Source organism: Pogona vitticeps, chromosome 10 (assembly GCF_051106095.1).
Source record: "Pogona vitticeps strain Pit_001003342236 chromosome 10, PviZW2.1, whole genome shotgun sequence".
Classification (NCBI taxonomy): domain Eukaryota; kingdom Metazoa; phylum Chordata; class Lepidosauria; order Squamata; family Agamidae; genus Pogona; species Pogona vitticeps.
In genome coordinates, this window is record NC_135792.1 from 5,418,617 (window position 1) to 5,444,679 (window position 26,063).

General features: G+C 44.1%; 1 protein-coding gene across 12 annotated transcripts in view; it reads left to right on the top strand.

The window, feature by feature from the left end:
* Window positions 1–26,063, top strand: part of FTO (FTO alpha-ketoglutarate dependent dioxygenase) — a 228,703-nt gene that overhangs the window by 32,043 nt on the left and 170,597 nt on the right. For 11 of the 12 annotated variants that reach the window (XM_020800047.3, XM_072980731.2, XM_072980732.2 and 8 more), the window contains exons 2-3: window positions 8,116–8,193; window positions 15,352–16,012. In XM_020800047.3, coding sequence (XP_020655706.3) covers window positions 8,116–8,193; window positions 15,352–16,012 — 739 coding nt within the window. The remainder of the gene's footprint in view (window positions 1–8,115; window positions 8,194–15,351; window positions 16,013–26,063) is intronic. The other variant, XM_072980729.2, reaches the window with a different exon arrangement.

Here is a 26,063-nt window from a genome sequence, read left to right on the forward strand (position 1 = left end):
TCTTGGAGTGCTAATGTACGATCTTTAGAAGCGGTCATCAAGAAGAGCTTTGGAAAACTGTGCCGTGTGACCATTAGGAGGCTCTTAAGATGCACCAAGTATTTGCGGAATGTGATTTATTTTCTTTATGGCCTCCACGTGATCTTCCAAATGTTTCAAACCTCTTCCTCTCCCGTGAAACCCTATTATATTTTCCGTTATTTAATGATCATTAAAAGACACACACGTTCCCCTGCGATGTGTTTCCTGGGTATTAAATGGTATTTTTAAAAAATAGCGTTTCAGACAAAACCCTGAACACGTTTTTGCAAGGGCACGGAAGGAACGGAACTGCCAAACTATAAGACCAGAGAAAACTGCCGCCTTGTGCTCGGCGAAAATATTTGCCCTTCTAAGCTGAGGCGTCCGTATAGTCAAAGCTATGGTTTTTCCAGTAGCGATGTATGGAAGTGAGAGCTGGACCATAAAGAAGGCTGACCGCCGAAGAATTGATGCCTTTGAATTGTGGGGCTGGAGGAGGCTCTTGAGAGTCCCCTGGACTGCAAAAAGAACAAACCTATCCATTCTGAAGGAAATCAACCCTGAGTGCTCCCTGGAAGGACAGATCCTGAAGCTGAGGCTCCAGTACTTTGGCCATCTCATGAGAAGAGAAGACTCCTTGGAAAGGACCCTGATGTTGGGAAAGTGTGAAGGCAAGAAGAGAAGGGGACGACAGAGGACAAGAGGGCTGGACAGGGTCATCGAAGCGACCAACATGAATTTGACCCAACTCCGGGAGGCAGTGAAGACAGGAGGGCCTGGCGTGCTCTGGTCCATGGGGTCATAAAGAGTCGGACACGAAATGCAAGATGGTGGGGAACGAGCGGGCTGAAGAACCCTGGTTTGCATGCAGCTCGACATCGTCATTCGGAGTTGTGGCTTGCAAAGTCAGTATGGCCATGATGATCTCCGATCTCCAGGAGGAGGAGAATGAGAAGAATGCCCCAGAATTATCCTTAGGTGAAGGTCATTACGGAATATTGAAAGGGTGGCTACATTTGGGCATCTGGAGTTATTTACTTAGTAGAGGCCAGGTGGGGACATCATCAATGAGCACCACCCAGAGCTGGACACGTTGCTTATTTTTTGGATTACAGCTCTCATGGCGTCCCAGGTAGCAGAGTAAGTCCCAGACTGGTGGCATTCTTGTAGCTTCTCTAGGAAGTTACCTGTTGATGCTACCCCAGCTAGATCGAGGCATAAATCTACTGCATAACGCACTTGGTGATCATACATGCATTCATAGTATTTATTACACCCACCCACCAGCCAAGACTGAGTAACCATAACGTAGCGGCAGCTAGAAATTCCTATTCATCTTTCAGCAGTTTTGGTTTCCCTTCGGTCTTTTTCGCTAGGTTTTTTTTCCCCCATAGGGTTTCTTGTTTCCATTTTAATGGAAGACAAATCCAAATAACATCAGTCAGATTCGAAGCAAGCTTCTGTTTTTAATTGTCTCTTGACTGTCAGAGGAGGCAGTGTTTAGAATAGTTTTACATTAGCGAAAGGGCTCATCGCACTTTGCTTGTTGCCAAAAAGTCAACTTTCTTTGAGCATTAATCTTTCAGCCCAGCTTGATCGCTTTAATAATTTCAATATGTCAGAATTCACTTTTGACGGAATACAATTGGCACATAGTATTTCTACCCCACCCTCAGTGGCCCCCCTCCCCCCCAAGGCAATTTAAGAATGAGATTATTTCAATTGTCATCCATTTGCCAGGCATATACCAGTAGACTGGAGAGAAACTTTCTGGATGATTTATGAGAATAGATGTGGTTTGGAGGGTATTTCCCCACGTTCATTCTTTTTGGATTAAATACAGTATGTGAGTTGGGGAGGAAGACAAACATGTTGTGATCAAAATAAAGTCCCTAAATACTTTTACATTGTATAAGTATAGTATTTGTGATGGAGAACAGGTTATCTCGGAAAGAAAGATGGGAAAAATAACCTTGGTTGACAAGTTTCCAGACATTTTGGTCGGTTCAAAATACGTTGGTTTGGTCGTTGACTGGGGTTCTCATAATCCATAGGCAAGTCTATTTGTTTGTTTAATTTTTAGTTTGCATTTTTCAAGGTGCCTATTTATGAAACTAGTACGATAGTATCATTAAACAACTCAAGTGGGAGAATCTGCCTAGCTTGTGCCCGATTAATATTTGTGTCCTCTAAATCAGAGGTCCCCAAACCCCGGTCCGTGACCTGGCAGCGGTCCACGACCTATCTCTTACCCCCCCCACGAGTGCCCCCCACCGAGCGCCATTGTGCACATGCGCACGAGCGTCTTCTGCCCCCTGCGGAAAACCAGGCTTTTGCTGTTTAGTGTGATGAGTTAGCATGCATGGAGAGAGGATGGACGAATGGCAGAGGAGATGCTTGGAGCTGTGCCGATGACCAATGTATGGGGTTCTAGGTTGAGTATGTCTGTTTTGTCTTTCCTTTGACCGACAGAGGAGCCACTGGAGTTGAGATCCACCTGTGGGTACTGAACCCTTCTAGTAGGTTCATGGGTTGTGCCAATATTTTGATACGGCAACTGTTTTCTACATCCATGTAAAAAAAAAAAAGAGTTCCAGAACAGGTAAACCCCCAGACTGGAAGAATTGACTGATATATTTTTTTAAAGTTTGAGCTGAAAGCAGATTAGCGGCTAGACTGGTATTTATAGACCGTTGGAAGAAGAATCAATTGGTGATGTATTTAGCTTGCAAGCTTGGGTGAATCTCAATATGCAGGCTTGTTATTCTGCTATTAGAATGATTGACTTTCCATCAGACAAGCCAGCGCAAGTACATTTTCAATAGTTACAGAACAGAGAGGGTAAGCGAGGAGGACGCAGAGAACGCAGTGCAATAACATCAAGGCCCGAACTGACAAAATTACATATGAAGTTCATTACGGCCGTCGTTCGTTGTGCCAAGAGCCATCCGGGCAGACGAGGAGCTTGTTAATGTTTGGGATCTCTCTGGTGTGAAGATAAATAAAATGTGAACGCAACGTCGCCGTCTCAAAATGCTCGCTTAATACCCTTCAGATTCCTGAGGTGCTCCCGACTCTAAACAAGCGCTGAAGACTGTGGTTTCATAACAATATACCTGAGCAGACCACAGAAAGACAGACAAAGGCGTTTAGTCGTTCAGAGGGGCAGCTGGGCTTCATTTGAGATTTAATCCAGAAAATATGCTCCAATCTAGAGGCTCTGGAAAACTGCAGACTTTGTATGTGTGTGTGTAGGGGTGGGGGTACAAGGGCTTCTCTGAGCTTTGAATTGTGGAGTAGAGCTACAAAGGAGCCCCTCCTTTTGTCTGGAGAAATGACTCAGAAAATTCTTCTATCCCAGGGGTCCCCAAACTTTTTAACCTCGTGGACTGGCTGGGGAAAGTGCAGAACCCCCTTGTGCCTGTGCACATGCGTGAAGGAGCGGGTTCAGTCTCGCACGGACATGCACGCTCTCATGTGCATGCATGAGAGCGTGCATGTCCCTAGATGGATGGATGGATGGATGGATGGATGGATGGATGGATGGATGGATGGATGGATGGATGGATGGATGGATGGATGGATGGATGGATGGGTTAAAAATCAGAGTGGGATTTTTTTTAAAAAAAAACTTTTTGTATACTTATTTATCTGTCTTAACTCACTGAGATATCTGATCCTTCAAATAGTCTGGATGGATGTCCATTAGAGGGCAGAAGATTTTTTTAGGTCGGCAGGAGCTGGGACAAGTGATGGGAGCTCACTGTTTCGTGTGGGTTCGATCTAACAACGGCTGGTCTTCTGACCTTGTAGCCCAGAGGCTTCTGCGGTTTAACCCACAGCACCACCACGTCCCTAAATGTGTCTACAAGGTGTTAACGGAACCCACTTTCTAAGACTGTGCTTCCCAGCCTTGGGTTCCCAGATGTTCTTGGACTACAACTCCCAGAAGCCTTCACCACTAGTGGTGCAGGCCAGGTTTTCTGGGAGCTGTAGTCCAAGACCATCTGGGGACCCAAGGTTGGCAACCACTATTCTAAGAACCACCCCTTCCCATCTTTTGGATCCGTCCAAGCCGGTATCTATCACCGCCCTCTTGTCTGAGTGAATTCCATCCGTTCTCCCTGTCTTAGGGGCAAGCCTGCTTGTTGCCTTATTCTTCCCTCGTTGCACGATTAAATCTGCAGGTCTGCATGCTGCCTGTCTTGGAAGAAAAAGCAACAAAGAGGGAATTGACTCAAAAAGCCTTATTGTTGGTTTTGTGTACCTCCTTGAAGCAGACTCTTAAAGGGCGTTCGAGCCCATCTTCAACTCGTAAGGAGGAGACCCTCAACACCGACACTAAAGCAGCCTCTTTCATCCTTTTGTGGAAAAAACATGTCCACTTCTGTTGCTTATTACCTGTTCAGATTTCTTTTAGCACCTCTCTCTCTCTTCCTCTCTCTGTCTCTGTTTCCCTCTCTCTCTCCCCCCCACACACAAACACACACACTCCCACGAGCGAGCAAAACTGGCTCCTTCTTTTTCTTAATTACCCCAGCTTTTCTTCCCTTTCATTCCAAACCCCCCTTTTCTTCCATTTTGTTTCAGAAACATTTGCAAGTAGCTGGATGGCTTTGACATGCGGGTGACAGCTCCCTGTATCGCAGGAAGAGCCCCGTGTTCGGCCGGCCGAGCTGTATCTGTATTTGTCTGCGCATCAAGCGAGAGAGCCGCCGCTTAGTCAGATCTGACAATCAAGTGTGAGTGGCGCTACCTCTGTTCTGAGACTGCATTTTAATGCGCTTTTGCCAAGAGCTTAACATTTGACAAAGAAATTGTCAGGCTACACACACATGCACACCCATTGGTTTCGAAATATTTCCTCCACCAAATGCAGCATCCTCTACATTGCACGAGCAGGAACATAGCCCTTAAAAAATGGAAAGGTTTTGCTAAGCTGTGTTCCGGGTTCAGCAGAACTAATGGTTTCAGTTCATTTAATGCTGTAAATAACATTGATATACCGTATTTTTCACACCGTAAGACACACTTTTTCCCCACAAAACAGGGGTGGTGGAAAGTCTGTGCGTCTTATGGAGTGAAGAAAACAGATTATATTTTCCTGTTTTCTTCTAAAAAATTGGTGCGTCTTATGGAAAGGTGCGTCTTATGGAGCGAAAAATATGGTACCTTCTTTCTCTGCCACAGAGTCTTCCCTTACCCCGTATGTCTGTTTGTGTACCCACACACCTACAGTGCACCTTGGAAATCATACATAAGACTAATGTGTCAACTGCCAACTTAATCTAAAGTTATAGTCCACTTGGTTTTTACCCAGGACTGCCTGTCACTTTTGTCATGTGTCCCCGAGGAAAACTATAAAAGCTGTAAACTTGGAGAGGTCAGGCGACATGTTTGTTTTATAAATTTTAATGTCAGAATGGCCCGTCCACTTCGAATCAGCGAGTTGCGTTGCTCTTAAGGAAGCATAGAGTGGATTAGTCCTTGCCACCTGATCTGGATTCACGACTGCTCCGCTGGCTGGCTTGTGCCAAAATGTTCTTGGGGAAAAAAATGGAAGAAAAGAGGAACCGATTCTCTCTGTACCTGCAAACCATCAACCTCCTCAACCTCCAAACTCCCATTGCACCCACCCACACCTGGAATACTCAAGAGGACATATATTTGTGATTTTAAATAGGGATCCTCAACAAAGGTTTGAAGAAGGCTACAATCTGCAGCATGTCCAAATTTATTTATTTATTTATTTATTTATTTATTTAATTTATATGCCGCCCACTCTACCCAAAGGTCTCTGGGCGGCTTACAACAATTACAACAAATTTATGGACCAGGGTTGTTGCGTGAGCATTTGGAGGCTGGAGAAATGTTGTGCAGTCTTGAAATTTGAGGTGGATTTTGACCAACCGAGAAATCCTTGTTCAATGTATTCTCGAACAACCATCAAATCCGTGTTCTTTGATCTCAGTCTGGTTGCTAGTCCTGATTCGAGTGGCCCCCATTGACTCTGTAGGAACCTGGTAAATCATCACATAGGTTATGTTCTCTTGATTCTGTGGATCTGCTCTAGTTGGAGCTAGCTGTTGGGTTTGACCACCTCTCTTCGAGAATCTGTTCTTGTTTAGTCCTAATTCTTCTAAATTAGGTAGTCCTTGGTCTTCTAAACTCAGACAGATTTTACAGTCCTTGTCCATGCAGCATGCTCCTATTTCTCTCTCCTGTGTTAGACTACAACTTACATCATCCCCAACTAGCGCAACTGTGTTAGACCTGATCACAACATGGCGACTTCATATCAGACACCGTGTGACCATCTTGACTTGGATTCCATTTCTTATGTACTGTTGTATCAGAACTGACTTATAGTGACCCTAATAGGGTTTTCTAGGTCAGTGAAATATTTAAGGAGTGGTTTTGCCAGTTCCACACCCCCAATGAATTTCCATGGACAAGCCAGGGAATTGAAACCAAGTATCTAGAGAACCTAGTCCATTGCTGTATCCACTACACCAGTGGTCCTCAACCTTGGGCCTCCAGATGTTCTTGGACTTCAACTCCCAGAAATCCTGGCCAGCAGAGGTGGTGGTGAAGGCTTCTGGGAGTTGTAGTCCAAGAACATCTGGAGGCCCAAGGTTGGGGAATACTGCACTACACCACTGGGTATCAGTGCCGTGCTGGCCCTCACTAATTGCCTTATTATCACCTTCTTCAGTTTTCCCATTCCTGTAAACAACCATTTACATTGTTCTGGTTGAGTTCCGATAATATGTTGAGTTGTGCCACTGAACAGAAAGTCTGCTTGGTATGTAAATGACAGCAGATAAGCTTTCTTTCAGTATGTAGTTCTCCATCTGTATAAGGCAAAGTCTGAGTTTACTGGAACAATGGAAGGTCTGCTTTTAGGGGGCAAGATTTTGCTTTTGGTCGGAGCTGGTGGAGGCTGTGTGAAACAAGGACGTAGGTCAAAAAGATGGAGTTTTCAGAGCCAAAGACGCCGCCTGAGAAATGTCATTTTCCAAAGTATAGGGAAGTTTAAAAACCCATTAGGCCTGTAACACGACGCAGAAAATAAAGATAAGCGAAGGAGCATGAAACAAAACCAGACGTGTAAGCTGGGAAGAATTGTGTCAGGCTCCTCAGAAACTGGAGGGTTTGATTCTACTTTCCTTTTGCGTTGGGTGTGCCTAACAAGAAATCACTTAAAAAAAAAAAACTTCACGGTAAGGCCAAGAAACTTGAAAAGCATCTCATGCTGAAGTTGCTATCTCTTTGCCCATTGATCTGAGAATAATCCCCATTGAACGCAATGGAGTGTCCCAATATAAAAGACTGAAATTGTAGTTTCCTTGTGTGTGGTTGGATAAAAAAAATAAGTGTGTTTATAGCAGAACTATTAAATGGGGAGGTGTTAGTAACAACTGACTATGTGCATTTCGGTAGGTGTCTTCTAAGCGTGACCAAATTGCCCCCATCTCCTTGACAAAATTGGGATCCTTTTCAGTCCTGTCCCATGTGTACGATTGCAAAATAAATTGCTCTGGAGTGACAGGATGAAAGAGGACAATCGCTTTGCAGACTGGATTTCAAAATCAGAGGGGCAGTTTAAAGGTAGGATGAATTTTGAGAAAGACGCCTCAGTGGTTGTGCAGTTGAAATTTCTTCGTGGACTTGTTGATATACTGTACTTAGTCCTGATGACGCACTTAGCTGAAGATCGACTCTAGGATGGCTCTGTTGGCTGGGAATGATGGGAGTTGTAGTGCGAATCCAAACCACTGACTTAGACTGAGGTCTAAATTAGTGGTTTCCCCACCTTGGGTCTCCGGACGTTCTTGGACTGCAACTCCCAGAAGCTGTTGGCAGCACCGCTAATGCTGAAGGCTTCTGGGACTGGCAGTCCAAGAACATCTCGGAACTCCAGATTGGGAAACAATGGTCTAAAAGTGATGATAGTTTTGGAAGTATAGCAAGAAGGAAAGAAGTGTGGAGACAGAAGGGAGTATTGTGTTAAGTATGAGTACAAACGGTGTGCAAATCTACTGGATTTTTCTTGTATAACTCAATGTAAAATGTTTATTTTTGCACTTTCAGAAACAGAAGCTCCTCAATGAACTTGGACAGAGCCAGCTTCCGTATCTGACACCGAAGGATGATGGCTTCCACCAACTGGTAATTTATTTATTTTAACCCCCCCTCCCCTTTTCTCCTTAAAAAGGACCCAAGGCAGCTTATGTCATTAAAAACAACATTGAGAAGCTAAATACAGTAAGTGTGCAAATATTTCAAAAGAATAAACAAATACCACACACAAAAACGTGCAAAGGTCTTACGCACTAAGGCTTACAAAGAACCATGCCGCGTGGGTGAGAGAGATGTTTCTAGCAGCTTAACCATTTGTTTTTCTTGATTCCTTTGTTTTTCAAATCTGGAATTCCTCAATGCATTGCTTCGACTGGACAAAAAAAAAGGGGGGGGAGTGCTGCAGAAGAACAGCCAAGGGTGTTTTTGTGGTGGCGGTGGTTTTTTAGAAATGGGTTTGGGATGGCCCTCGGAATGGCGGCGGCTTCTGGAGTGGAAAGAGAAATAACTGTAGACAGACCACTCTTGAAAGATGGCCAATGGCAATCCGCTTACCCGCCTCTCGAAATCTGTATCTGTTGGGTTGTATGACTGTATGAAGTCCAACGGGGAGCCATTTTGAAGTCTCTCTGTTGGCTACCAATGAGTCACTGAGCCGAAATCCAGATTTTACAGCTGGCATGCTGCAAAGCCCTACCTGGCTTATGACAGGTACCTAAAAGACCACCTGACCCATTCATTATTGAAAGCATCCTTATGGTGTTCAATAGTACTGCAGCTGTAGGGTTGCCAGACGTGGTAGGACTTTCTTGGTAGCCTCCCCACTTACGAAACTTACGAATCTGTTTCTCCCCTATAATTTTGACTTGAAGACACTGGCTAAAACATATATATTTTTAAACAATATTTTGAGGAATAAGCAAGTGTCCTGAGTTCTTTTGACTACTCCAGGTTTTTATAATTCATTTTACAATACTTTTTAGAAAATGTTTTATTGTGTAATATTAGATATTTGCCATGTTAGGTGTGTGAGATGAGTGACTCGTGGATTTGTGTTTGTACTTAGTTGTCAGTTGTGATTTCAACTGGGTCTTTACGATAAAGGTGAGCTGCTCAAGACTCTGATGGAGGAAGGGCAGGGTATGAACAGAACAAGTACACAAATCTAGGGCGGCTTCTAGATGGAGGGACATTGAAACCCCCAAAGGTTTGTTTAGTGTCTGTTGCGTTCCCAGCCACACAGTTGTTGTACTGCTGGGCAAATGCTGGACGGAGGAGAAGAAGGAGAAAACTACTTTGGGGGTTTATTTATTGTATTTATTTAAAATATTTTCCCCCATGCATAGCAAGTCAAACAGGATATTGGACTTAGCTTTCAGTTTCTATTTCAGACGTGTGTGAGTAAGTTTAACTTTTTTGCTTTGCCAACATTTTTCAAAACCAGATGGCGTTGCTTATAATTGAACCTCTTCTTTCCCTTCATTCCGTCCTCTTTTTAAAATTTATTTCAACGGAGACCCACCTATTTCTTTCTGTCTGTCATTTTCTTCCTTTCAGAGGGTGCAAACTTCTTAGGCATTCAGCTACTCTCGCTGAGCCTCAGACTTGCCATATTTGAGATGATTTGAACAAAATGCCATGATTTGAGAGAATATCAAACAAGGGGGAGGTCATTCTGTAAGCTCCTCATTGCTTTCATTGGAATCCCCAACTTATTCTTCCTATGTTTGTTATCTTTGTTGTTTTCCACCCAAACAGTGTGAAATTTTGGGTCATTTTCTTACTAGCTCTCCACCAAATTGTCTGGCCAGTGCAGGTGAAATAAAAGAGAAAATGAAAACATACACCTATATTTCATTGCAAATCTAATGTGAGTACTATGGTTTCTTCTCCATTTTTTAAATGAATGCACACTTATTTTTGTCACACATTCCTATCTCTTGTCTTTGGAAATGGAAAGGTATCACTCGGGAAGAGCTAGCACTTTTTGTGTTCCCAAAGCATTGTTTGCTCTGCTGGCATGATGATAGTAGAGAATCATAGAATCACAGACTAGTTGAGTTGAAAAGGGCCCATAAGTCCATCAGGTCCAACCTGCTCAGTGCAACAAACATGTTTTATTCTTATATCCTACTGGAACTTACTGTGTTCTAAATTCTGCATTTTAATCCATGTTTATGTGGGAGAGTGTATGGGTAAGCGCTAATGAGGTGTAGTGGAAAAAGCATTGGACTAGGATTCAGGTGACCTGGGTTCAAATCACTGCTCGGCCATGGAAATTTACTAGGGATGAATAATGGCAGTGATGAACACTTCCATGAACACCTTGTTGTTGTTTAGTTGTTTAGTCATGTCCAACTCTTCAGGGCCCCCATGGACCAGAGCACGCCAGGCCCTCCTGTCTTCCACTGCCTCCCGGAGTTTGGTCAGATTCATGTTGGTCGCTTCGATGACCCTGTCCAACCATCTAGTCCTCTGTCGTCCCCTTCTCCACTTGCCTTCACGCTTTCCCAACATCAGGGTCTTTTCCAGGGAGTCTTCTCTTCTCATGAGATGGCCAAAGTATTGAATCCTCAGCTTCAGGATCTGTCCTTCCAGTGAGCACTCAGGGTTGATTTCCTTCAGAATGGATAGGTTTGTTCTCCTTGCAGTCCAGGGGACTCTCAAGAGCCTCCTCCAGCCCCACAATTCAAAGGCATCAATTCTTCGGCGGTCAGCTTTCTTTATGGTCCAGCTCTCACTTCCACACATTGCTACTGGAAAAACCATAGCTTTGACTATGTGGACCTTTGTCAGCAAGGAGATGTCTCTGCTTTTTAAGACGCTGTCTAGGTTTGTCATCGCTTTCCTCCTAAGAAGCAGGCGTCTTTTAATTTCGTGGCTGCCAGATTGAGGGCCAGAAGCGACTTGATGGTGGAGAACAATACATGTGTGTGTGTGGGGGGGGGGGGAGAAAAAGGAATTTGATGGAGAATCGTGTGATTTGGGATTGACAAGGACATAGCATGACTCTTATTAGGAGCAGAAAAATCAGCTTCGATCACGAGACGCACAAATATAATCCAAACTGGTAGAGTGAGGGGGTGTTGTTGAAGTAACGGAAAGACAACGCTGAGTCTTCCTTCGACAACACTCCAACCAAATGTGAAACATCTGGAGAGACCCGTGCGAGTTCAGTCAAAATAAGTTGGAACACATTGAGTGAGATGAAAGACATAAAAAGGAATCTCTTACTTAGTTTGAACAGCTTCTCAGGAGTTTCTGCATTATAGCCATGTCAACCTTCTTGTATTGACATGTGGCCGAAAGATGCATACAAAATAGTATGGGTTTTTTTTTGGGGGGGGGGGAATAGTATCATTGCCTCCTTGCTCCAAGTTCCCCTTTTCCTTCATTCTTTCTTTTTTTTAATTGATTTGAAATTCGTACTTCTTTTTATGTTAAAAAGCACAAAACTTTTAGATAGTGTTATGTACAGTGGACCCTCTACTATCCGTATTGGAATGGTGGCTGCAGGTCGAAAAGTCTGTAGGTCGAGTCTCCATTGACCTACGATGCATTGAAAACCGATTAACGCCGCAACCGGCTGTTTTTGTTCCGTTTTGGTTTTTTTTCTGTTCTGTAGGTTGATTCTCCGGCTGCAAGTCGAACCTTAAATTTTGCAGCCAGAGAAGTCTGTAACTCGAAAAGTCTGTAAGTTGAGTCGTCTGTAAGTCGAGGGTCCACTGTATTTCAAGAAAAGAGCAGTTCGACAGCGGAGCATATCCTTTGCATCAAAATTTAGTCGTCAATTCACTATCGGCAAATTGCTCTTTGTAACTGGAGTTGCAGAGACTTGTCTTTTTAGCCTACAGGTTCCAGAATTCCCCAGAATACGAGGGACGTGGTGGCGCTGCAGGCTAAACCGCAGAAGCCTTTGTGTGCTGCAGGGTCAGAAGACCAAGCAGTCGTAAGATCGAATCCACGCAACGGAGTGAGCGCCCGTCGCTTGTCCCAGCTCCCGCCAACCTAGCGGTTCGAAAGCATGCAAATGCAAGTAGATCAATAGGGACCACCTCGGTGGGAAGGTAACAGCGTTCCATGTCTAAGTCGCACTGGCCACGTGACCACGGAATATTGTCTTCAGACAAAACGCTGGCTCTATGGCTTGGAAAAGGGGATGAGCACCGCCCCCTAGAGTCGAACACGACTGGACAAAAAAATTGTCAAGGGGAACCTTTACCTTTACCTTTCCAGAATTCCCAGCAAAAAACCCACGACTCTGCACATCTCTGCTTGTGATTAAATTTCCCCCACATACTAATAATAGTAATTGTGTGACATCAAGTCAATTCTGACTTCTGGTGACCCTTTCCAGGGTTTTCTAGATATAGAGTGCTCAGAAGTCGTTTGCCACACCATTCTTCTGAGACTGCGCAGCTGGCCCAAGGCTCCACAGGCTGGCTCTCCTCACAGGAGGCCCAGTGGGGGAATCAAACTCCCAACCTCTGGCTCCACAGACAGAGACCTAAACCGCTGAGCTATCCAACAACCCACACATACTAAAGGATAACTAAATTACATTCCGAGTGGATCAGAGAGAAGGATGTACACACCCCTTTTGCAGCATAGCTGACCTTTTAATTGCTTCTGTATCTACAGTTGTCTAAGCCACACTAAATTGTGGAGGACTGTCATAGGGTTCAAATGCTGATTTGTGCTGTTGCTGCCTTGTGTGATTTTATGTATAGATATTTAATGCTACCGTAAGTAGTTTAGAAGTGTTGTATACCATTGGCCAGTAGTTTGGGCTCTTCCAGTTTTTGCAGGGCAGTACTGGACTTGAACTTTTTATTCTTGCCAGGAGACCTGGAGACGTTTGGCAGTTCTCAGAAGCTTCAGGTGCTGGCCTCAGACCTATGCTCTGAAATTTTGATGAGCTGTGGGCTGTCGGTCTCGGCCAGGGAACAGCAGACTTTAGACAGATGGGACCAATTTGGTTTTTCGTGAGATCCTCAAGGTCCACCAAATGCAACACCCGTACAAACACTAAGCACTTGAGAATCAAGAGTTCTAACCCCCAGGATGTGTAGGCACCTGTGGTTAAATTGCAGTACTGCAGTCCATCCCCTGCTCATGACTTGAGTTCAATCCTAGCGGGTTCAGGTAGCCAACTTGAGGTTCATTCAACCTTCCATCCTTGCAAGGTCATTAAATGAGCATCCAGCTTGCTGTGGGGGTCAAAGTGTTCCTTGACTAATTATGTTGTGAATCCAGAGAGTGTTCCAAGCGCTACAGGGCAGTATATAAGTCAAAACAAGGAATGAATGAATGAATGAATGAATGAATGAATGAATGAATGAATGAATGAATGAATGAATGAATGAATGAATAGGCAAAGCAGGAAAAATGCTTTTCAGTTAGAGGAAGTAATACTGGACTTGATGGAGAATGAGCCTGTCCTGGTTCCAGTGCATGTCCTGCAGGCACGTTAATTTCTGTTGGGGGATAATGGGTGTGTAAAAAAAAATGAAGCATGAAATGTTTTGTATGCGTTGGACCAGCACTCATGCAAAGGGATTGCTTTTATCTACCCAACCAATGAGTTGACCTTTCAAATTAGCTGTCAAAGGTACAGCGAAAACGACAAGATTTTGGCTCCTTCAATCAATATAAGCGCCCAGTGTGTGCTTCACGGCGTGTGCATGTGTGTATTCCCCCCCCCCTTCATCCTTTTCTTTTCTTCTTTCTTTGTCTTCTGATCTCTTAATGCTTTCCTTATGTAGGACATAGCAGGACTGGCTGGAGAATTAGAGAAGACGGACTGGCGTTCTCAGATGATGTGTTGGAAATGTGTTTCCATTTCCTCTTTCTGCCCCCTCTTTATATATAAAAAAAACCCTTAAAAAAACCCAAAAACTGAGATGCCAATGTAAAATACACGGGCGTGCGCACACACATGCTCTTTTATGGCTTCTTTTAAGGACAGAAACCCTGCAGACACCATCTAAGATATATTGATAAAATGCTTTTGAAACATGTAATCTTTCAGTTCGTAAGCCAAAAGGTAACGTGCAACTCATTAGATTGGCATTAAAATGTGGAATGCATTAGCTCCCAGTTTTAACAGGGAAGTGAAATGTTAGGGCTTTGGAACAGATGTACTGTCCTCTTTTTCCTGGGGTATGTTGTTGTGTTCTTTCTTCATCTTAATGGTCTCATTCCTTCTTGGGGGCAGCTTCGTACAGCAGCTCCCGTTGTGGCGAAGCTCCGCATGAGCCCTGGGGTCAGCTTGGACACAAAGCGGGAATGCAGTCTAGCAGAAAGACGGGTCCTCCCTCCACCAAGGTCATCTTCTATGATAGTGCCTACCAACTTTTAGAAGCCAGGGACCCATACTTAGCTTTCGACAACTGTGTTCGTCATGGGAGTGTTTGTAAGACCAGGTTGTGGTAAGGTAAATGGAGGCCTCGTGGATCAAATGTCAACTCTACATCTTTGGGGGGGAAAAAACAGGGAGCATCATCCTGTCGCAGGAACAGCAGTGCAATGGCTGTCAGGGAGATGGTTTCTCTCCCACTTCATCCGCCCGATCACGCACTGGTTGTCAAATGGGCTGCACCACCAGTTGCGTGAAAGACAGGCTGTGGGGAGGTCACTCTGTAATGGCTCTTGCATGCAAGGTTAACCACAAGGGCAAGAATGTTTTAGAGCATGGGCTGAAATCCTGTTGCCTAACATGGTTAAAGTTGTGCTAGAGTCGGCCCATTGGAGCAGTAGGGATTTTAGTGAATCACGTCTTCCATGGATTCAAACGGTTTCAACTTAACTTTAGTGTACTAAGATGCAACTGGAGTGGGCTCGTTCGAATCCATGGGACTTAACAAAGGAGCCAACTCACTAAATCCCAACTGACTGAATGGCTTCTTCTAGTGTAATTGACTAGCTAAGCAACAAGATTTCAGCCCTTTAGAGAGGGAAGGGAAGAAGGTCCCGATTCCGCTGAGCCTGGATGCTGACGTTCACCCCAGGGATCATGGCTGTGGGTTTCAAATATACATTTGTCCAATTCTGGTTGGATAGCTCAGCGGTTAAGGTCTCTGGCTGTAGAACCAAAGGTTGGGAGTTTGATTCCCCACTGTGCCTCCTGCGAATAGAGCCAGCCTGTGTAGCCTTGGGCAATCTGCATAGTCCAAGAATTGATTTGATGCCACGTGATTATTATTAATATTAAAACACATCAAATGTGATTTCTTCCCTCTTTTTTAGTGGAAGACAAAATATTCCAAACTTGTCCTCCGAAACGCGGAGAGGATCCCACATGATGTCCACAGAGAGGTTCAAGAAGCATTTGGGTTGCTGCAGAAGCATGCTTGTCTCTTCCAAGACCTCGTGAGGATCAAAGGGAAAGATTTTGTTACCCCTGTATCTCGTATATTAATTGGAAACCCGGGATATACTTACAAATATTTGAACACGAGGTTATTTACGGTCCCCTGGCCGGTGGAAGGTTATGAAATAAATTATTCCCATCCTGAAATATCCAAGGCTTGCGAAGCATTAATCAAACTTAATGAGCACTTGCGCAGAGAAACCGTCCTGGCTTTGCAAGAACAGAATTTGTCCGAGACAAAAGGAACGGAAGATTCTGTTGTCACTGAGAAGCTTCAAGAGGAGGCTGCTCCCGTTACAGAGTCGGGGTGTGCTTCTCCGGATCAAAGCGCCGTTCACGTCCCGAAGAACGACTGTGCCGATCTGAAGGAGAGAACGTCTTACAACCTGACATTATTGAATTATATGGATCCGCAGCGAATGCCGTTCCTGAAACAGGAGCCTTATTTTGGGATGGGGAAGATGGCTGTGAGCTGGCACCATGACGAAAATCTGGTTGAAAGGTCAACCGTGGCTGTCTACAGTTCTTGCCGGGAAGGTGGGTGAGGTGAAGCGAAGACTAAGGCAAAACGGTGTTTGACGTGTGGTGGGAAAGAATTCCAGTCTTGCTTTTAGTGGTGTGTGTGTAATTTTTTTTTAAAAAAAGTATTTGAATTTTCAGATGTCCTTGGTTGACTGCCTTTTCTGTGTCTGAGCAGTAGAGATCGGAGCTTTGTACTTATGTTCCTCGGGATATGAATATGAAGCATGGCACCACAGGCACCACAGAGATCCATTCCCTCACCCCAGAACCATCCCAGTCCACCCACCAGGCAGCGCTTGCAAATTCTGTTGGCGGAATTAACCCAACTGGGTTTTCCCTGCCTCCCCACACAGCCGACCACTGAACAGCTACGCGGGGAGACTCGCCGTCCCGCCTCCTCTCTGGAGTGGTCAGCTGCACTGAGAGGCAGGTTGGATGACTTCTCTGATTGGCCCGATGTCACAGTCAGTGGATGCGCGCACTGCATGGAGCCCGGTGTGTGGATTGTGCAGGTTCTGGAGGGAAGGGAATGGACCTTCGTGGCACCTGAGGTGCTTCGCTTCATATTCGTGTTCCCAAGGATACAAACATGAAGCTCCCCTCTCTAGTTAGCAGTTCTCCCATGTCTTATGTAAAGGCAGGTTATGTTTTGTTTTTCAACCTGCCTGATCACTTTTGGATAGCTTAGTGGTTTAGCTATCTGGCTGTGGAGCCAGAGGTTGGGAGTTTGATTGCCCCACTGGGCCTTCAATAAGTACAGCCAGCCTGGGTAGCCTTGGGCAAGCTGCACAGTTCCAGGGTGCCCCCAGAATGGTAAACCACCGTATTTTTCGCACCATAAGACACACTTTTTTCCCACAGAACAGGAGGGTGGAAAGTCTGTGTGTCTTATGGAGCAAAGAAAATAGATTATATTTTCCTGTTTTCTTCTCCTAAAAAATTGGTGCGTCTTATGGAAAGGTGCGTCTTATGGAGCGAAAAATACAGTACTTCTAAATATTCTCTACCTTGAAAACCCTGGAAAGGGTTTGCCTAAGTCAGAACAGACTTGATAGCACATGATGATTATCATTCATAATCACTTTTTAAAACCCCTTCTGTCTTTTTTGGATATCAAGGGTCAGGGTGGGAGAAAAAGTCTCTGAGACAGATGGAGGGAAAACATCAGTGTTGTTGACCTTACTTAGAGCACTTTAAATAGACTGAATTTTTGCTATAATTAACTCAACAAATTGAAAACAGTTGAGATCTTTATATCTGGAAGTTGAGTCATCTTTGTTCATCACATTCTCCCTGATGCCTCTTCTCAAAGCTGTAAAGGGCTATATTAGTAATAGTTGCAGCGGTAGTTCTGGTTATTTTATGATCTGATGTCTTTTCATTGGGTTGATTTGCCAAACTCAAGCTTGTTCCAGTTCTTAACTGGTTTTTCAGCTGTCCTTTCTCTGTTGAGGATCCTTCCGGGTCTTCAGAGTAAAAAAATGAGTACCGGCTCCACCTCAATTCCTGTCGCTCTCCTTGTGTCGAGAACAATCATCTGGAGAACCTCTTTAGCTCATGGGAGCCTCCCATGAATTGGGGAACCTTTGAAAATCAAATTTCTACAATCTGCAGAGCTTCGGAAGCCCCCTCCCTTTTTTCCCCTGCGACTCTCAGAATCTGGGAGCAGTAGGTCTAATGAGTACCTTTCCCAAACTCCACTACAATGGGACCCCCATATCTGTGGGGGACTTGCTCCAAGCCATCCCACAGATACTGAAAAAGTCGGATTACATTGAACGCTATTTTAAGAGCAAATGCTGTGCATAGGGTGGTCTCTGGCTCTCTCCAATGCACAGTTCTGAGAACAGCATCTTTAGAAATACATCTAGGATTTTTCTTTTCGTATTTTCAGAGCATGGATCAGTGAATCAGTCGATACTGATCCCGCAGATAATGGAGTCCTGCTGCACTTCTGCGTTCCCCAGTTAAGGAATATTTTACCCACCTGTTCGTTTTTGCTGTTAAGTTTGGAAAAATGAGTTCCACACTGATTAGCCCGGAAATATTACCTTCTTTTTTTAAAATAAAGCTTCTGGAGGGCATAGCCAAGAGCTCTGTCGAACATGTCAAGGTTGGTTTGCTTGGTTTTGCAGCAATGCATTATGAACTAAAATAGCCGTATCTCTGAGTATTGTGGGACGTGGTGGCGCTGTGGGCTAAACCGCAGAAGCCTGTGCTGCAGGGTCAGAAGACCAAGCAGTCGTAAGATCGAATCCACGTGACGGAGTGAGTGTCCGTCGCTTGTCCCAGCTCCCGCCAACCTAGCGGTTCGAAAGCATGCAAATGCAAGTAGATAAATAGGGACCACCTCGGTGGGAAGGTAACAGCGTTCCGTGTCTAAGTCGCACTGTCCATGTGACCACGGAAGATTGTCTTTGGACAAAACGCTGGCTCTATGGCTTGGAAACGGGGATGAGCACTGCCCCCTAGAGTCGAACACGACTGGACAAAAATTGTCAAGGGGAACCTTTACCTGAGTATTGTCACAACATACTACAGAGAGGTGGTGTAGGGGAACAGCTGAGCCTAAGGCCGGTACCAGGGAACAAATGGAGGAGGGAGGGGACTGAAATAAAAGGTAACAAGGGGTGTGTGCAAATACATTAATGGAATTTTTGTGGAAGAGAAAGGAGGGGTTCCACTTCTTAAAAAAGACCACTTTAGAAGTGAGTGGCTTTTTCCCCTGCTATTGCAGGAGGTTGAACTTCAGTGCCTATGTAAATTGTTATCCTTTATGAGGTCTGTAACTGGAAACGCCACTTAGGTGAAGGGTTTTCTTCATTCACCCCCCTGAAAAAAAAAGAAGGCTTTGGTTAAATCAGGAGGTTGTTTTTCAAGGTGCTGAGTGCTTCCTGAGAAATACTGCTCTCTTTTCTGTTTCTCTGGACCTGATTGGGAACCCCAGGACCTCAGGATCTTCTGAGCCGGCGCAGCGCACCTGGCAGAATGCGTCCTCGGTGTGCGGTTATATGATAGCGCTAACCTGGACAAAAGTTCTCTTGTCTCCCGGTTTACTCGGCGCAGTTGGATCAATAGTTGCCTTGTGTTTCTCTCGAAAAGCTGAACGTGGCGGGTAACCTGTTCGCGTTGCGAATCCAAGGGAACTTTTCATAAACTGTTGCTACTTGCTAATAGGTTGATTAAGCCGAGGCGATTAACACTATTGAATAGAATGTCATAATAATCCTTGTGTCAATAAGTGCAGAGCCTCCTTCCTTGGGGCTGTTACGGAAATTGTTGAAGGCGTCCTGTGTGTGCAGGTCTCTCCCTCGCTCCCTCACTCCTTCCCTGCCTTTTAAAGAAAGCTTAACTGTAGAGCTAATTGTAGAAGAATGGAAGTCAATGCCTTTGATTTTGCTCCAGTCCATTTTATGTTAACGGCTGCCTATTGTGCAACTTCAGCCAGTGGAAGACTTGGGGGCTGTCGCTGGGTTGAAAGCTGCAAGGTTGTGTGTTTGAATAGTTGGAGTTAGTTGGGCATTCTGAGATAGCAGAATGTGGTGGGGCACATGGCTCAGTGGCATCTCGTCTGGATTACTGCAATGCAACACAGTCTACGTGGGGCTGCTCTTGAAGAGTGTTTGGAAACTTCAGCTGGGTCAATATTCTGCAGCCAGACTGCCGACTGGTGTTGATGATTTCCTTTACTACAAAAGTTTTCTTGGCCACCCGTCTGTTTCTGGGCTCAGCTCAAAGTTCTGGTTATTTCCTATAAAGCTCTGAACAGGTCCAGACTATTTGAAGGATCAGATATCTCAGTGAGTTAAGACAAAGATAAATAAGTATACAAAAAGATTTTTTTTAAAACATCCCACTCTGATTTTCCATCCATCCATCCATCCATCCATCCATCCATCCATCCATCCATCCATCCATCCATCCATCCATCCATCCATCCATCCATCCATCCATCCGTACGTACATACATACGTACATACATACGTACATACATACGTACATACATACGTACATACATACAGTGGTGCCCCACATGATGACGATAATCCATGCCGTTAAAATCGCTGTATAGCGAAATCGTCGCCATGCGTTCCAGTGGGGGAAATACCTGACTGTCCTGCGAAGATCCTCCATAGGGTGACCATTTTGTGATCGCTGTCTTGTGAAAATCGGTCCGGAAAACAGCGGGGAGCCGTTTTGCGAACCGCCGATCAGCTCTTTTAAATTGTCGTTTTGCGAACAATTGGTTTGTGAAGCATGGACCTAATTGTTGTTAAACGAACCCCCCCATAGGAAACATTGTTTTGCGATTGCTTGCCTATAGTGATAAAAAAGTCATCGTCAAGTAATTTCGTCGTCATGCAGGGTAAGCGTCTAGCGAGGCACCACTGTACATACATACATATATAGCTGCAGTAGGGTATGCTAGTGATACTCCTATCCCCAGAGCCTATAGAAAAACCATCACAAGGATGTAAGAAGCAAGACACTGAGCAATATATTTTTCAGCTGGAAGTCAGAAAAAAGTAGCATCTGTGGATGTGGTAGGTTGAGATGGACTTCAGGTCTTAGGGATGGAAGACTGTGGAGGGACAGTGGGAGTAATGGGTAGGGTCCAAATGTCCTGGATGACCATGTTCTGTTCTCCCTCTTCCTCAGTTTTTCTGGCGTTACGGGGCTACAGGGGTAAAGAAACTGGAGGTGGAAAGGAGAGCCATTTGTGTTTGCTTTGAGTTCATCAGAGAAAAGGTGGAATATAAATATGACTCGTAATTGAAATGTTGTTGGGTTCTCAGAGCAACAGCTCTGGAAGTTGTACCCCTTTGGGGTGGCGGGGGTGATCCCTAATACCGGCGCTACTTGTTTCTGAAGCCACAGATGTTTCCTCCTAAGAACGCCTCCAAGTTCCTGTTTGGAGTTTGGTGTACAATTAAACTTGTTGACATTGATCTACGTTGTTCCTTATAACGTGGGTCTTAGCCGTTAGAGGCTGTCTCGTATTTCATGTCCTTTCATGACAGGTGGAATTCACTAGTCTGCTTAAGCTAATAATATTTTAAGGTTGTAAATCTTTTCGGGAACTGGGACCAGAAACGATGAATTTAATATTCACCCATCACAGCTAGTCTTGACAGTCTAAGACTGTGGCCCTCAAACAGAGTATACTTTTGTGGTCCTGGAGGGGGCAATGGCTCTTAACTGGAACTCGGGGTCCTTTTAGTAACCTGTGTGTTTAACCTCTTACTAAGACCATGAAGCCAGAGATTTGCTTTTGAACTGATAGGTGAAAATTGTTTTCTTATTCTTCTTTGATCATCCACACTTTACAGATGTTTTTGCTTCTAGATTCTCTCTGTGGTCCTCATCCATCCGATTCTCTCCTTGTATTCTGAGATGTCTCCCTTAAATGTATGCGGTTCCTAATATTGCCGTTTTTTGTAGCTCTGATGGCGGTGTGATTTCTGAGATCTGCAACTGCTTGTAATACTGTGTGAAATTTCTTGATATTGTTCCCAAAGCCCCAATGACTACGGGGACTACTGAAGGGTGTTTCGTCCATATTATTATTATTATTATTATTATTATTATTATTATTATTATTATTATTATTATTATTATTATTATTATTATTATTATTATTATTATTATTATTATTATTATTATCGTCGTCGTCGTCGTCGTCGTCGTCGTCGTCGTCGTTGGCGTTGGCGTTGCGTTGTGTGCATTGTGGTGTGTATATAGAATTGAAATTGGATTCATCCCTCTAAATCAGGGGTGGGCAATTAATCTCTATGGGGGGGCACATGAAAAATCTGAATTGTGTTCAAGGGCCGAACTTTACTTAAAAATAAAATGAAACAGTGATGTTATGATTGTTTTTATTTTAAACTTGTTAATCGTCACAAATACTAAAGAGTTTTTTTGCAGTATGTTATAGATAAGCAACTGATCAACTTTAGACAAAAAGCTATAAATGGTTTTGATGTTCAAAACTGTCCACGGGCCGGACAGGAGCGGCTCGCGGGCCGTTATGTGGCCCTCGGGCCACACTTTGCCCAGGTCTACTCTAAATTCATATAGCAGTGATTGATAAAGGTGGCTAAAGGCTAGAAGGAAAGAAGAAATAGTACAGCATTCTGTTGGATACGTCTCTCAACCCACTGAGTTCTTTATTTCTTCTATAACTTGGATCACCTATTTAAAAAATGAAGACATTTTCTTCCTTTTTTTTCTTTTTTCTGGTCTTCTTCCACTAGTATTGTTCTTGGCCTTCTGCCCCCCTCTGAGGCTTACTTTCGTGTGTAAATCTCTGAGTAATAAACAACTGGATCTGTTAGTTGACAAGTTAATGTTTAACAGGCTAACAAACCAGTGATTGACGGCAATAGTGAGGGGTTGTGAAAAACCTATTACGTTTGATTTTCTGAACATACAATTCCTATTTTTTGGGCTCCTGCGAGACATATTTTATTTTTCATTATTATAAATAGAAACCAGGGGGGGTGAGAGATTGGTAGAACGTTGGCTAAGCTCGGCTCCTGCTGCTCAATTTCCACCATGGCTGTGATTAGGTGAGAAACGCTAGCAGCTTCTTCCCTTCCTAATGACTTTATAAACTAACTGGACTGTTCTCTTGGATTGATAATTGACCAGTAATCTCCTCTATTGGCTGCTTAATAGATGCAAGGTCAGTTAAGAGCAATTTGTACAGCTGGTAACAAATTTTGTTGTTGTAGTTTTTATGTGCCGTCAAGTTGGAACTGATTTATAGTAACCCTAATAGGGCTTTCAAGGTAAGTGAGATATTTAGGGAGTGTTTTTTACCAGTTCTGCTCACCCAGTGGGTTCCCATGGCTGAGGCAAGATTTGAACCCAGGACTCCTGAGTCCTACTCCATTGCTCTATGCATGACGCATTGCTGCATGCCCTCAAAGAAGGGTATATATTTTTCTCTCCCCAGCCCCAGGTGTAATAAGGTCTTTAAAGATGCCATCTCTAGAAATAGCAAGCGATTGTTTTCAGAGTGGGTCAGAGATGAGAATCCTTGAGCCGGCGGTTTTGTAATTTAAAAAGGAACTTTTCCAAACTTGGAAAAGGTGGACGCCCTTTGACGGTGTTCGGATCTGCTCTGTTTTGCTTTGGTTTTGGCTACACACCAAGCTAATAGTTCCATCAAAATCCATGCGGTTTGTAGATTTCCTATTTGTTGAACAAAGGGCCAGCCATGTTTCTAGTGTTGTTCCTGGGCAGGGGTGTTAATGATCCGGGAATCAGTGCCTACAGATAAACCCACTGCGAACCAGCGATAGCCATCTAGCTTGGTGTGAAAATGAGATTGCCAGGTTCATGATGCACGCAAGCAGGTGTCCATCCAATATTTTTCTACAAATGCTTAAAAAAAAAATCCTTATTCATTTCGAAACCCCAAAACAGGGAAGGGAGAGGGCCAGAAAGATTTATAACTTTCATTATTTCACCCATGCAGACAGACTGACTGCTCCTGACCTCCTGGTTTCTCTGCATTCAAGCCATCCATCACGTGGTGGGTTGGCCTTGCGATGTTTATTTAGATTGGAGCTTTACAAGTCAGTCGTAAAGTATGAAAATGATTTCCCAGTTGATTTTAAGGAAAATAAAAAGGGACCCAACTGCACGCATATGTGTGTGTGAAAGCATTCATGCAGACCTGGCTCCTGCAGTTCTTTTCTTCCTTCCATGGAAGAGGTGGAAAATAGTGCTTTGCACTATGAAAGAAAATGAATGAATGAACACAAATAAACACACAAACAATGTACTTACTTACTTACCTCTCCCAAGTAGTGCCAGGGCACTACCCTGGCAGTTTACAATAAATATCATATACAGTGGTGCCCCGCTTGATGACGATAATCCGTTCCAGGAAAATCGCTGTTAAACGAAATCATCGTCAAGCGAAAAAAAACACCATTGGAATGCATTGAAAACCGGTTAATGCATTCCAGTGGGGGAAATACCTCATCGTCCAGCGAAGATCCTCCATAGGGGAAGCCATTTTTTATCACTGTCTTGCAAACAATCGGTCCGGAAAACAGCGGGGAGCTATTTTGCGAACCACTGATCAGCTGTTTTTAATCGTCGTCCAGCGAAAAATGGTTCCCAAAGCAGTGACCAAATCAACATGAAGCGAAAAAACCCCATAGAAACATTGTTTTGCAACCACTATAGCGATCGCAAAAAAGTCATGGTAAAGTGATTTCGTCGTCTAACGGGGTCATCATCAAGCGGGGCACCACTGTATAACCAAGAATTAAGATAAAAACACTAAAAACATTGCATAAGTAAATCATCTATGCAAGAAAACATCAGTAAGAGGAGCCACGCTTGCCAGCAAAGCTTGAAAAGCAATGCCACGGACCAAATCAATACGAGCAGCTTTCAGAGGGCGCTGGGGCTGTTTTAATCTCCTTTTTAATTGAATCTCAACTTCCGTATTAGAGTGGCGGAAAGTTTCCTGGAAACGGCAGCTGCGGCTTGCTTTCCCGTCACTTGTTCTGCCACCCCATCTGGAGGTTGTACGGAAGTGGTATCCTTGTGCAGTGGGCTCAATCTGCCGGCGCGCCTGCTTTTCCCCACGCATCCCGACACCCATCTCCCATTGGCAACATGGCCTCAGTAAAATGTGGAAGGAGAATCGGAGACAGCGATTTCAGTTCATGCTTCCTGGGGTTCCCTCGCAAAATTCCAGCGCCTTTTCATTGTGCTTGTTAAGAAGCAGCTTTCTCTCTCTCTCTCTCTCTCTCTCTCCTCCCCCTTTTTCAGTTTGATATTCCTCCCTGCCTCTCTTTTTATTGCTGGAGCGTGGAGTTCAAATTTGTTTCACACACTGCCCTACCGATCGCTCTGAACCTAACCTGCCTTATAATTATCCTCAACACTTGAAACTGATTAATCCCATGGTGCTAGTTTTGGAAGCCGTTGGAAGCAAGCTGGTTCAAAGCGTCAAATTCGAAGACCACTTTATTCCATCACTCGGTCCTGCGGCTCATGATCTGCACTAGGTAAACTTCACTTGGTGAAGCACACTTAGTAAACTTCTCAGCCTTGTCAGCTTAAACTGTATTGACTCAGTGAAACATTTGGACAAGTAATTTGAAAGCCACCCCAAAATTTCTTGCCTCCAGCTGAGACCAAGACTTGGTCTCTTTCCCCCTATAATGTCTTCATAATTAATGCAAACCACCTCGTCTCAGAAGAGAAGCACACACACAAACAATGCCATCATGCAAAGACTGACTGAACCTTAAGAAAGATACAAGCAACTCATCTGATGCTTCAGCTTCTTTAATTTCCATGAAACGAGGTATTGGTCGTGAGTTGTACACAAATTTTGCAACCCGGGCAATTTGCTCCAAGTATTTTCAGTTCCAAGGGCCTCTGCGTTCTCAATGTTCTCCTTGATTCCCCGTCATTTTCTTTGATGCAGAAAAGATCAGAGCAGTTCCTTATTCTCAACTGAGAAGGCAATTAAGTGAAGCTTTCTATCCCAAGTCCCATTTGTGACCCCCCTTAGCATCTCCAGCTGCATCTGGGAGACCCATGAGGACTAGTGGTCAAGCTTGGCAAAAGACAGTTACCCGGATTCCTTCGAAAAGAGGATTTTGTAGTGTTGGTGATGTGTTCATCCCAGTTAGCACACCTTTTCCCAACCAGTTGTTCCCCAGATTTTTTTTTAAAAAATTCACATTTCCCACGATATCTGAGTTTTGGCCTTGTTGCCTGAAGCTGATGGGAACTGAAGCCGAAAACCTCTAGAGAACTGCGCTAGCAAAATCCATCCAGAGGAAAAAGTTAAAAATCAACCGTGGGACAATGTAAGCCAAACCAGGAATATATTAGAAATAAGGTGACAATGAAGTAAAAGCAGTTCATTTTGTTACATGAAAGGGTTTGCAGATAAATATTCAAAGATTGTTTCCAAAGGATTTGTTTTTCCTAGAAATTTTAAAAGGAGAATGTAGAATTCGGACCGCTTCCTCGTGTCTAGTCTTCTGCGTAATTAAAACTTCCCGATTCTGCTTGTTTAGGG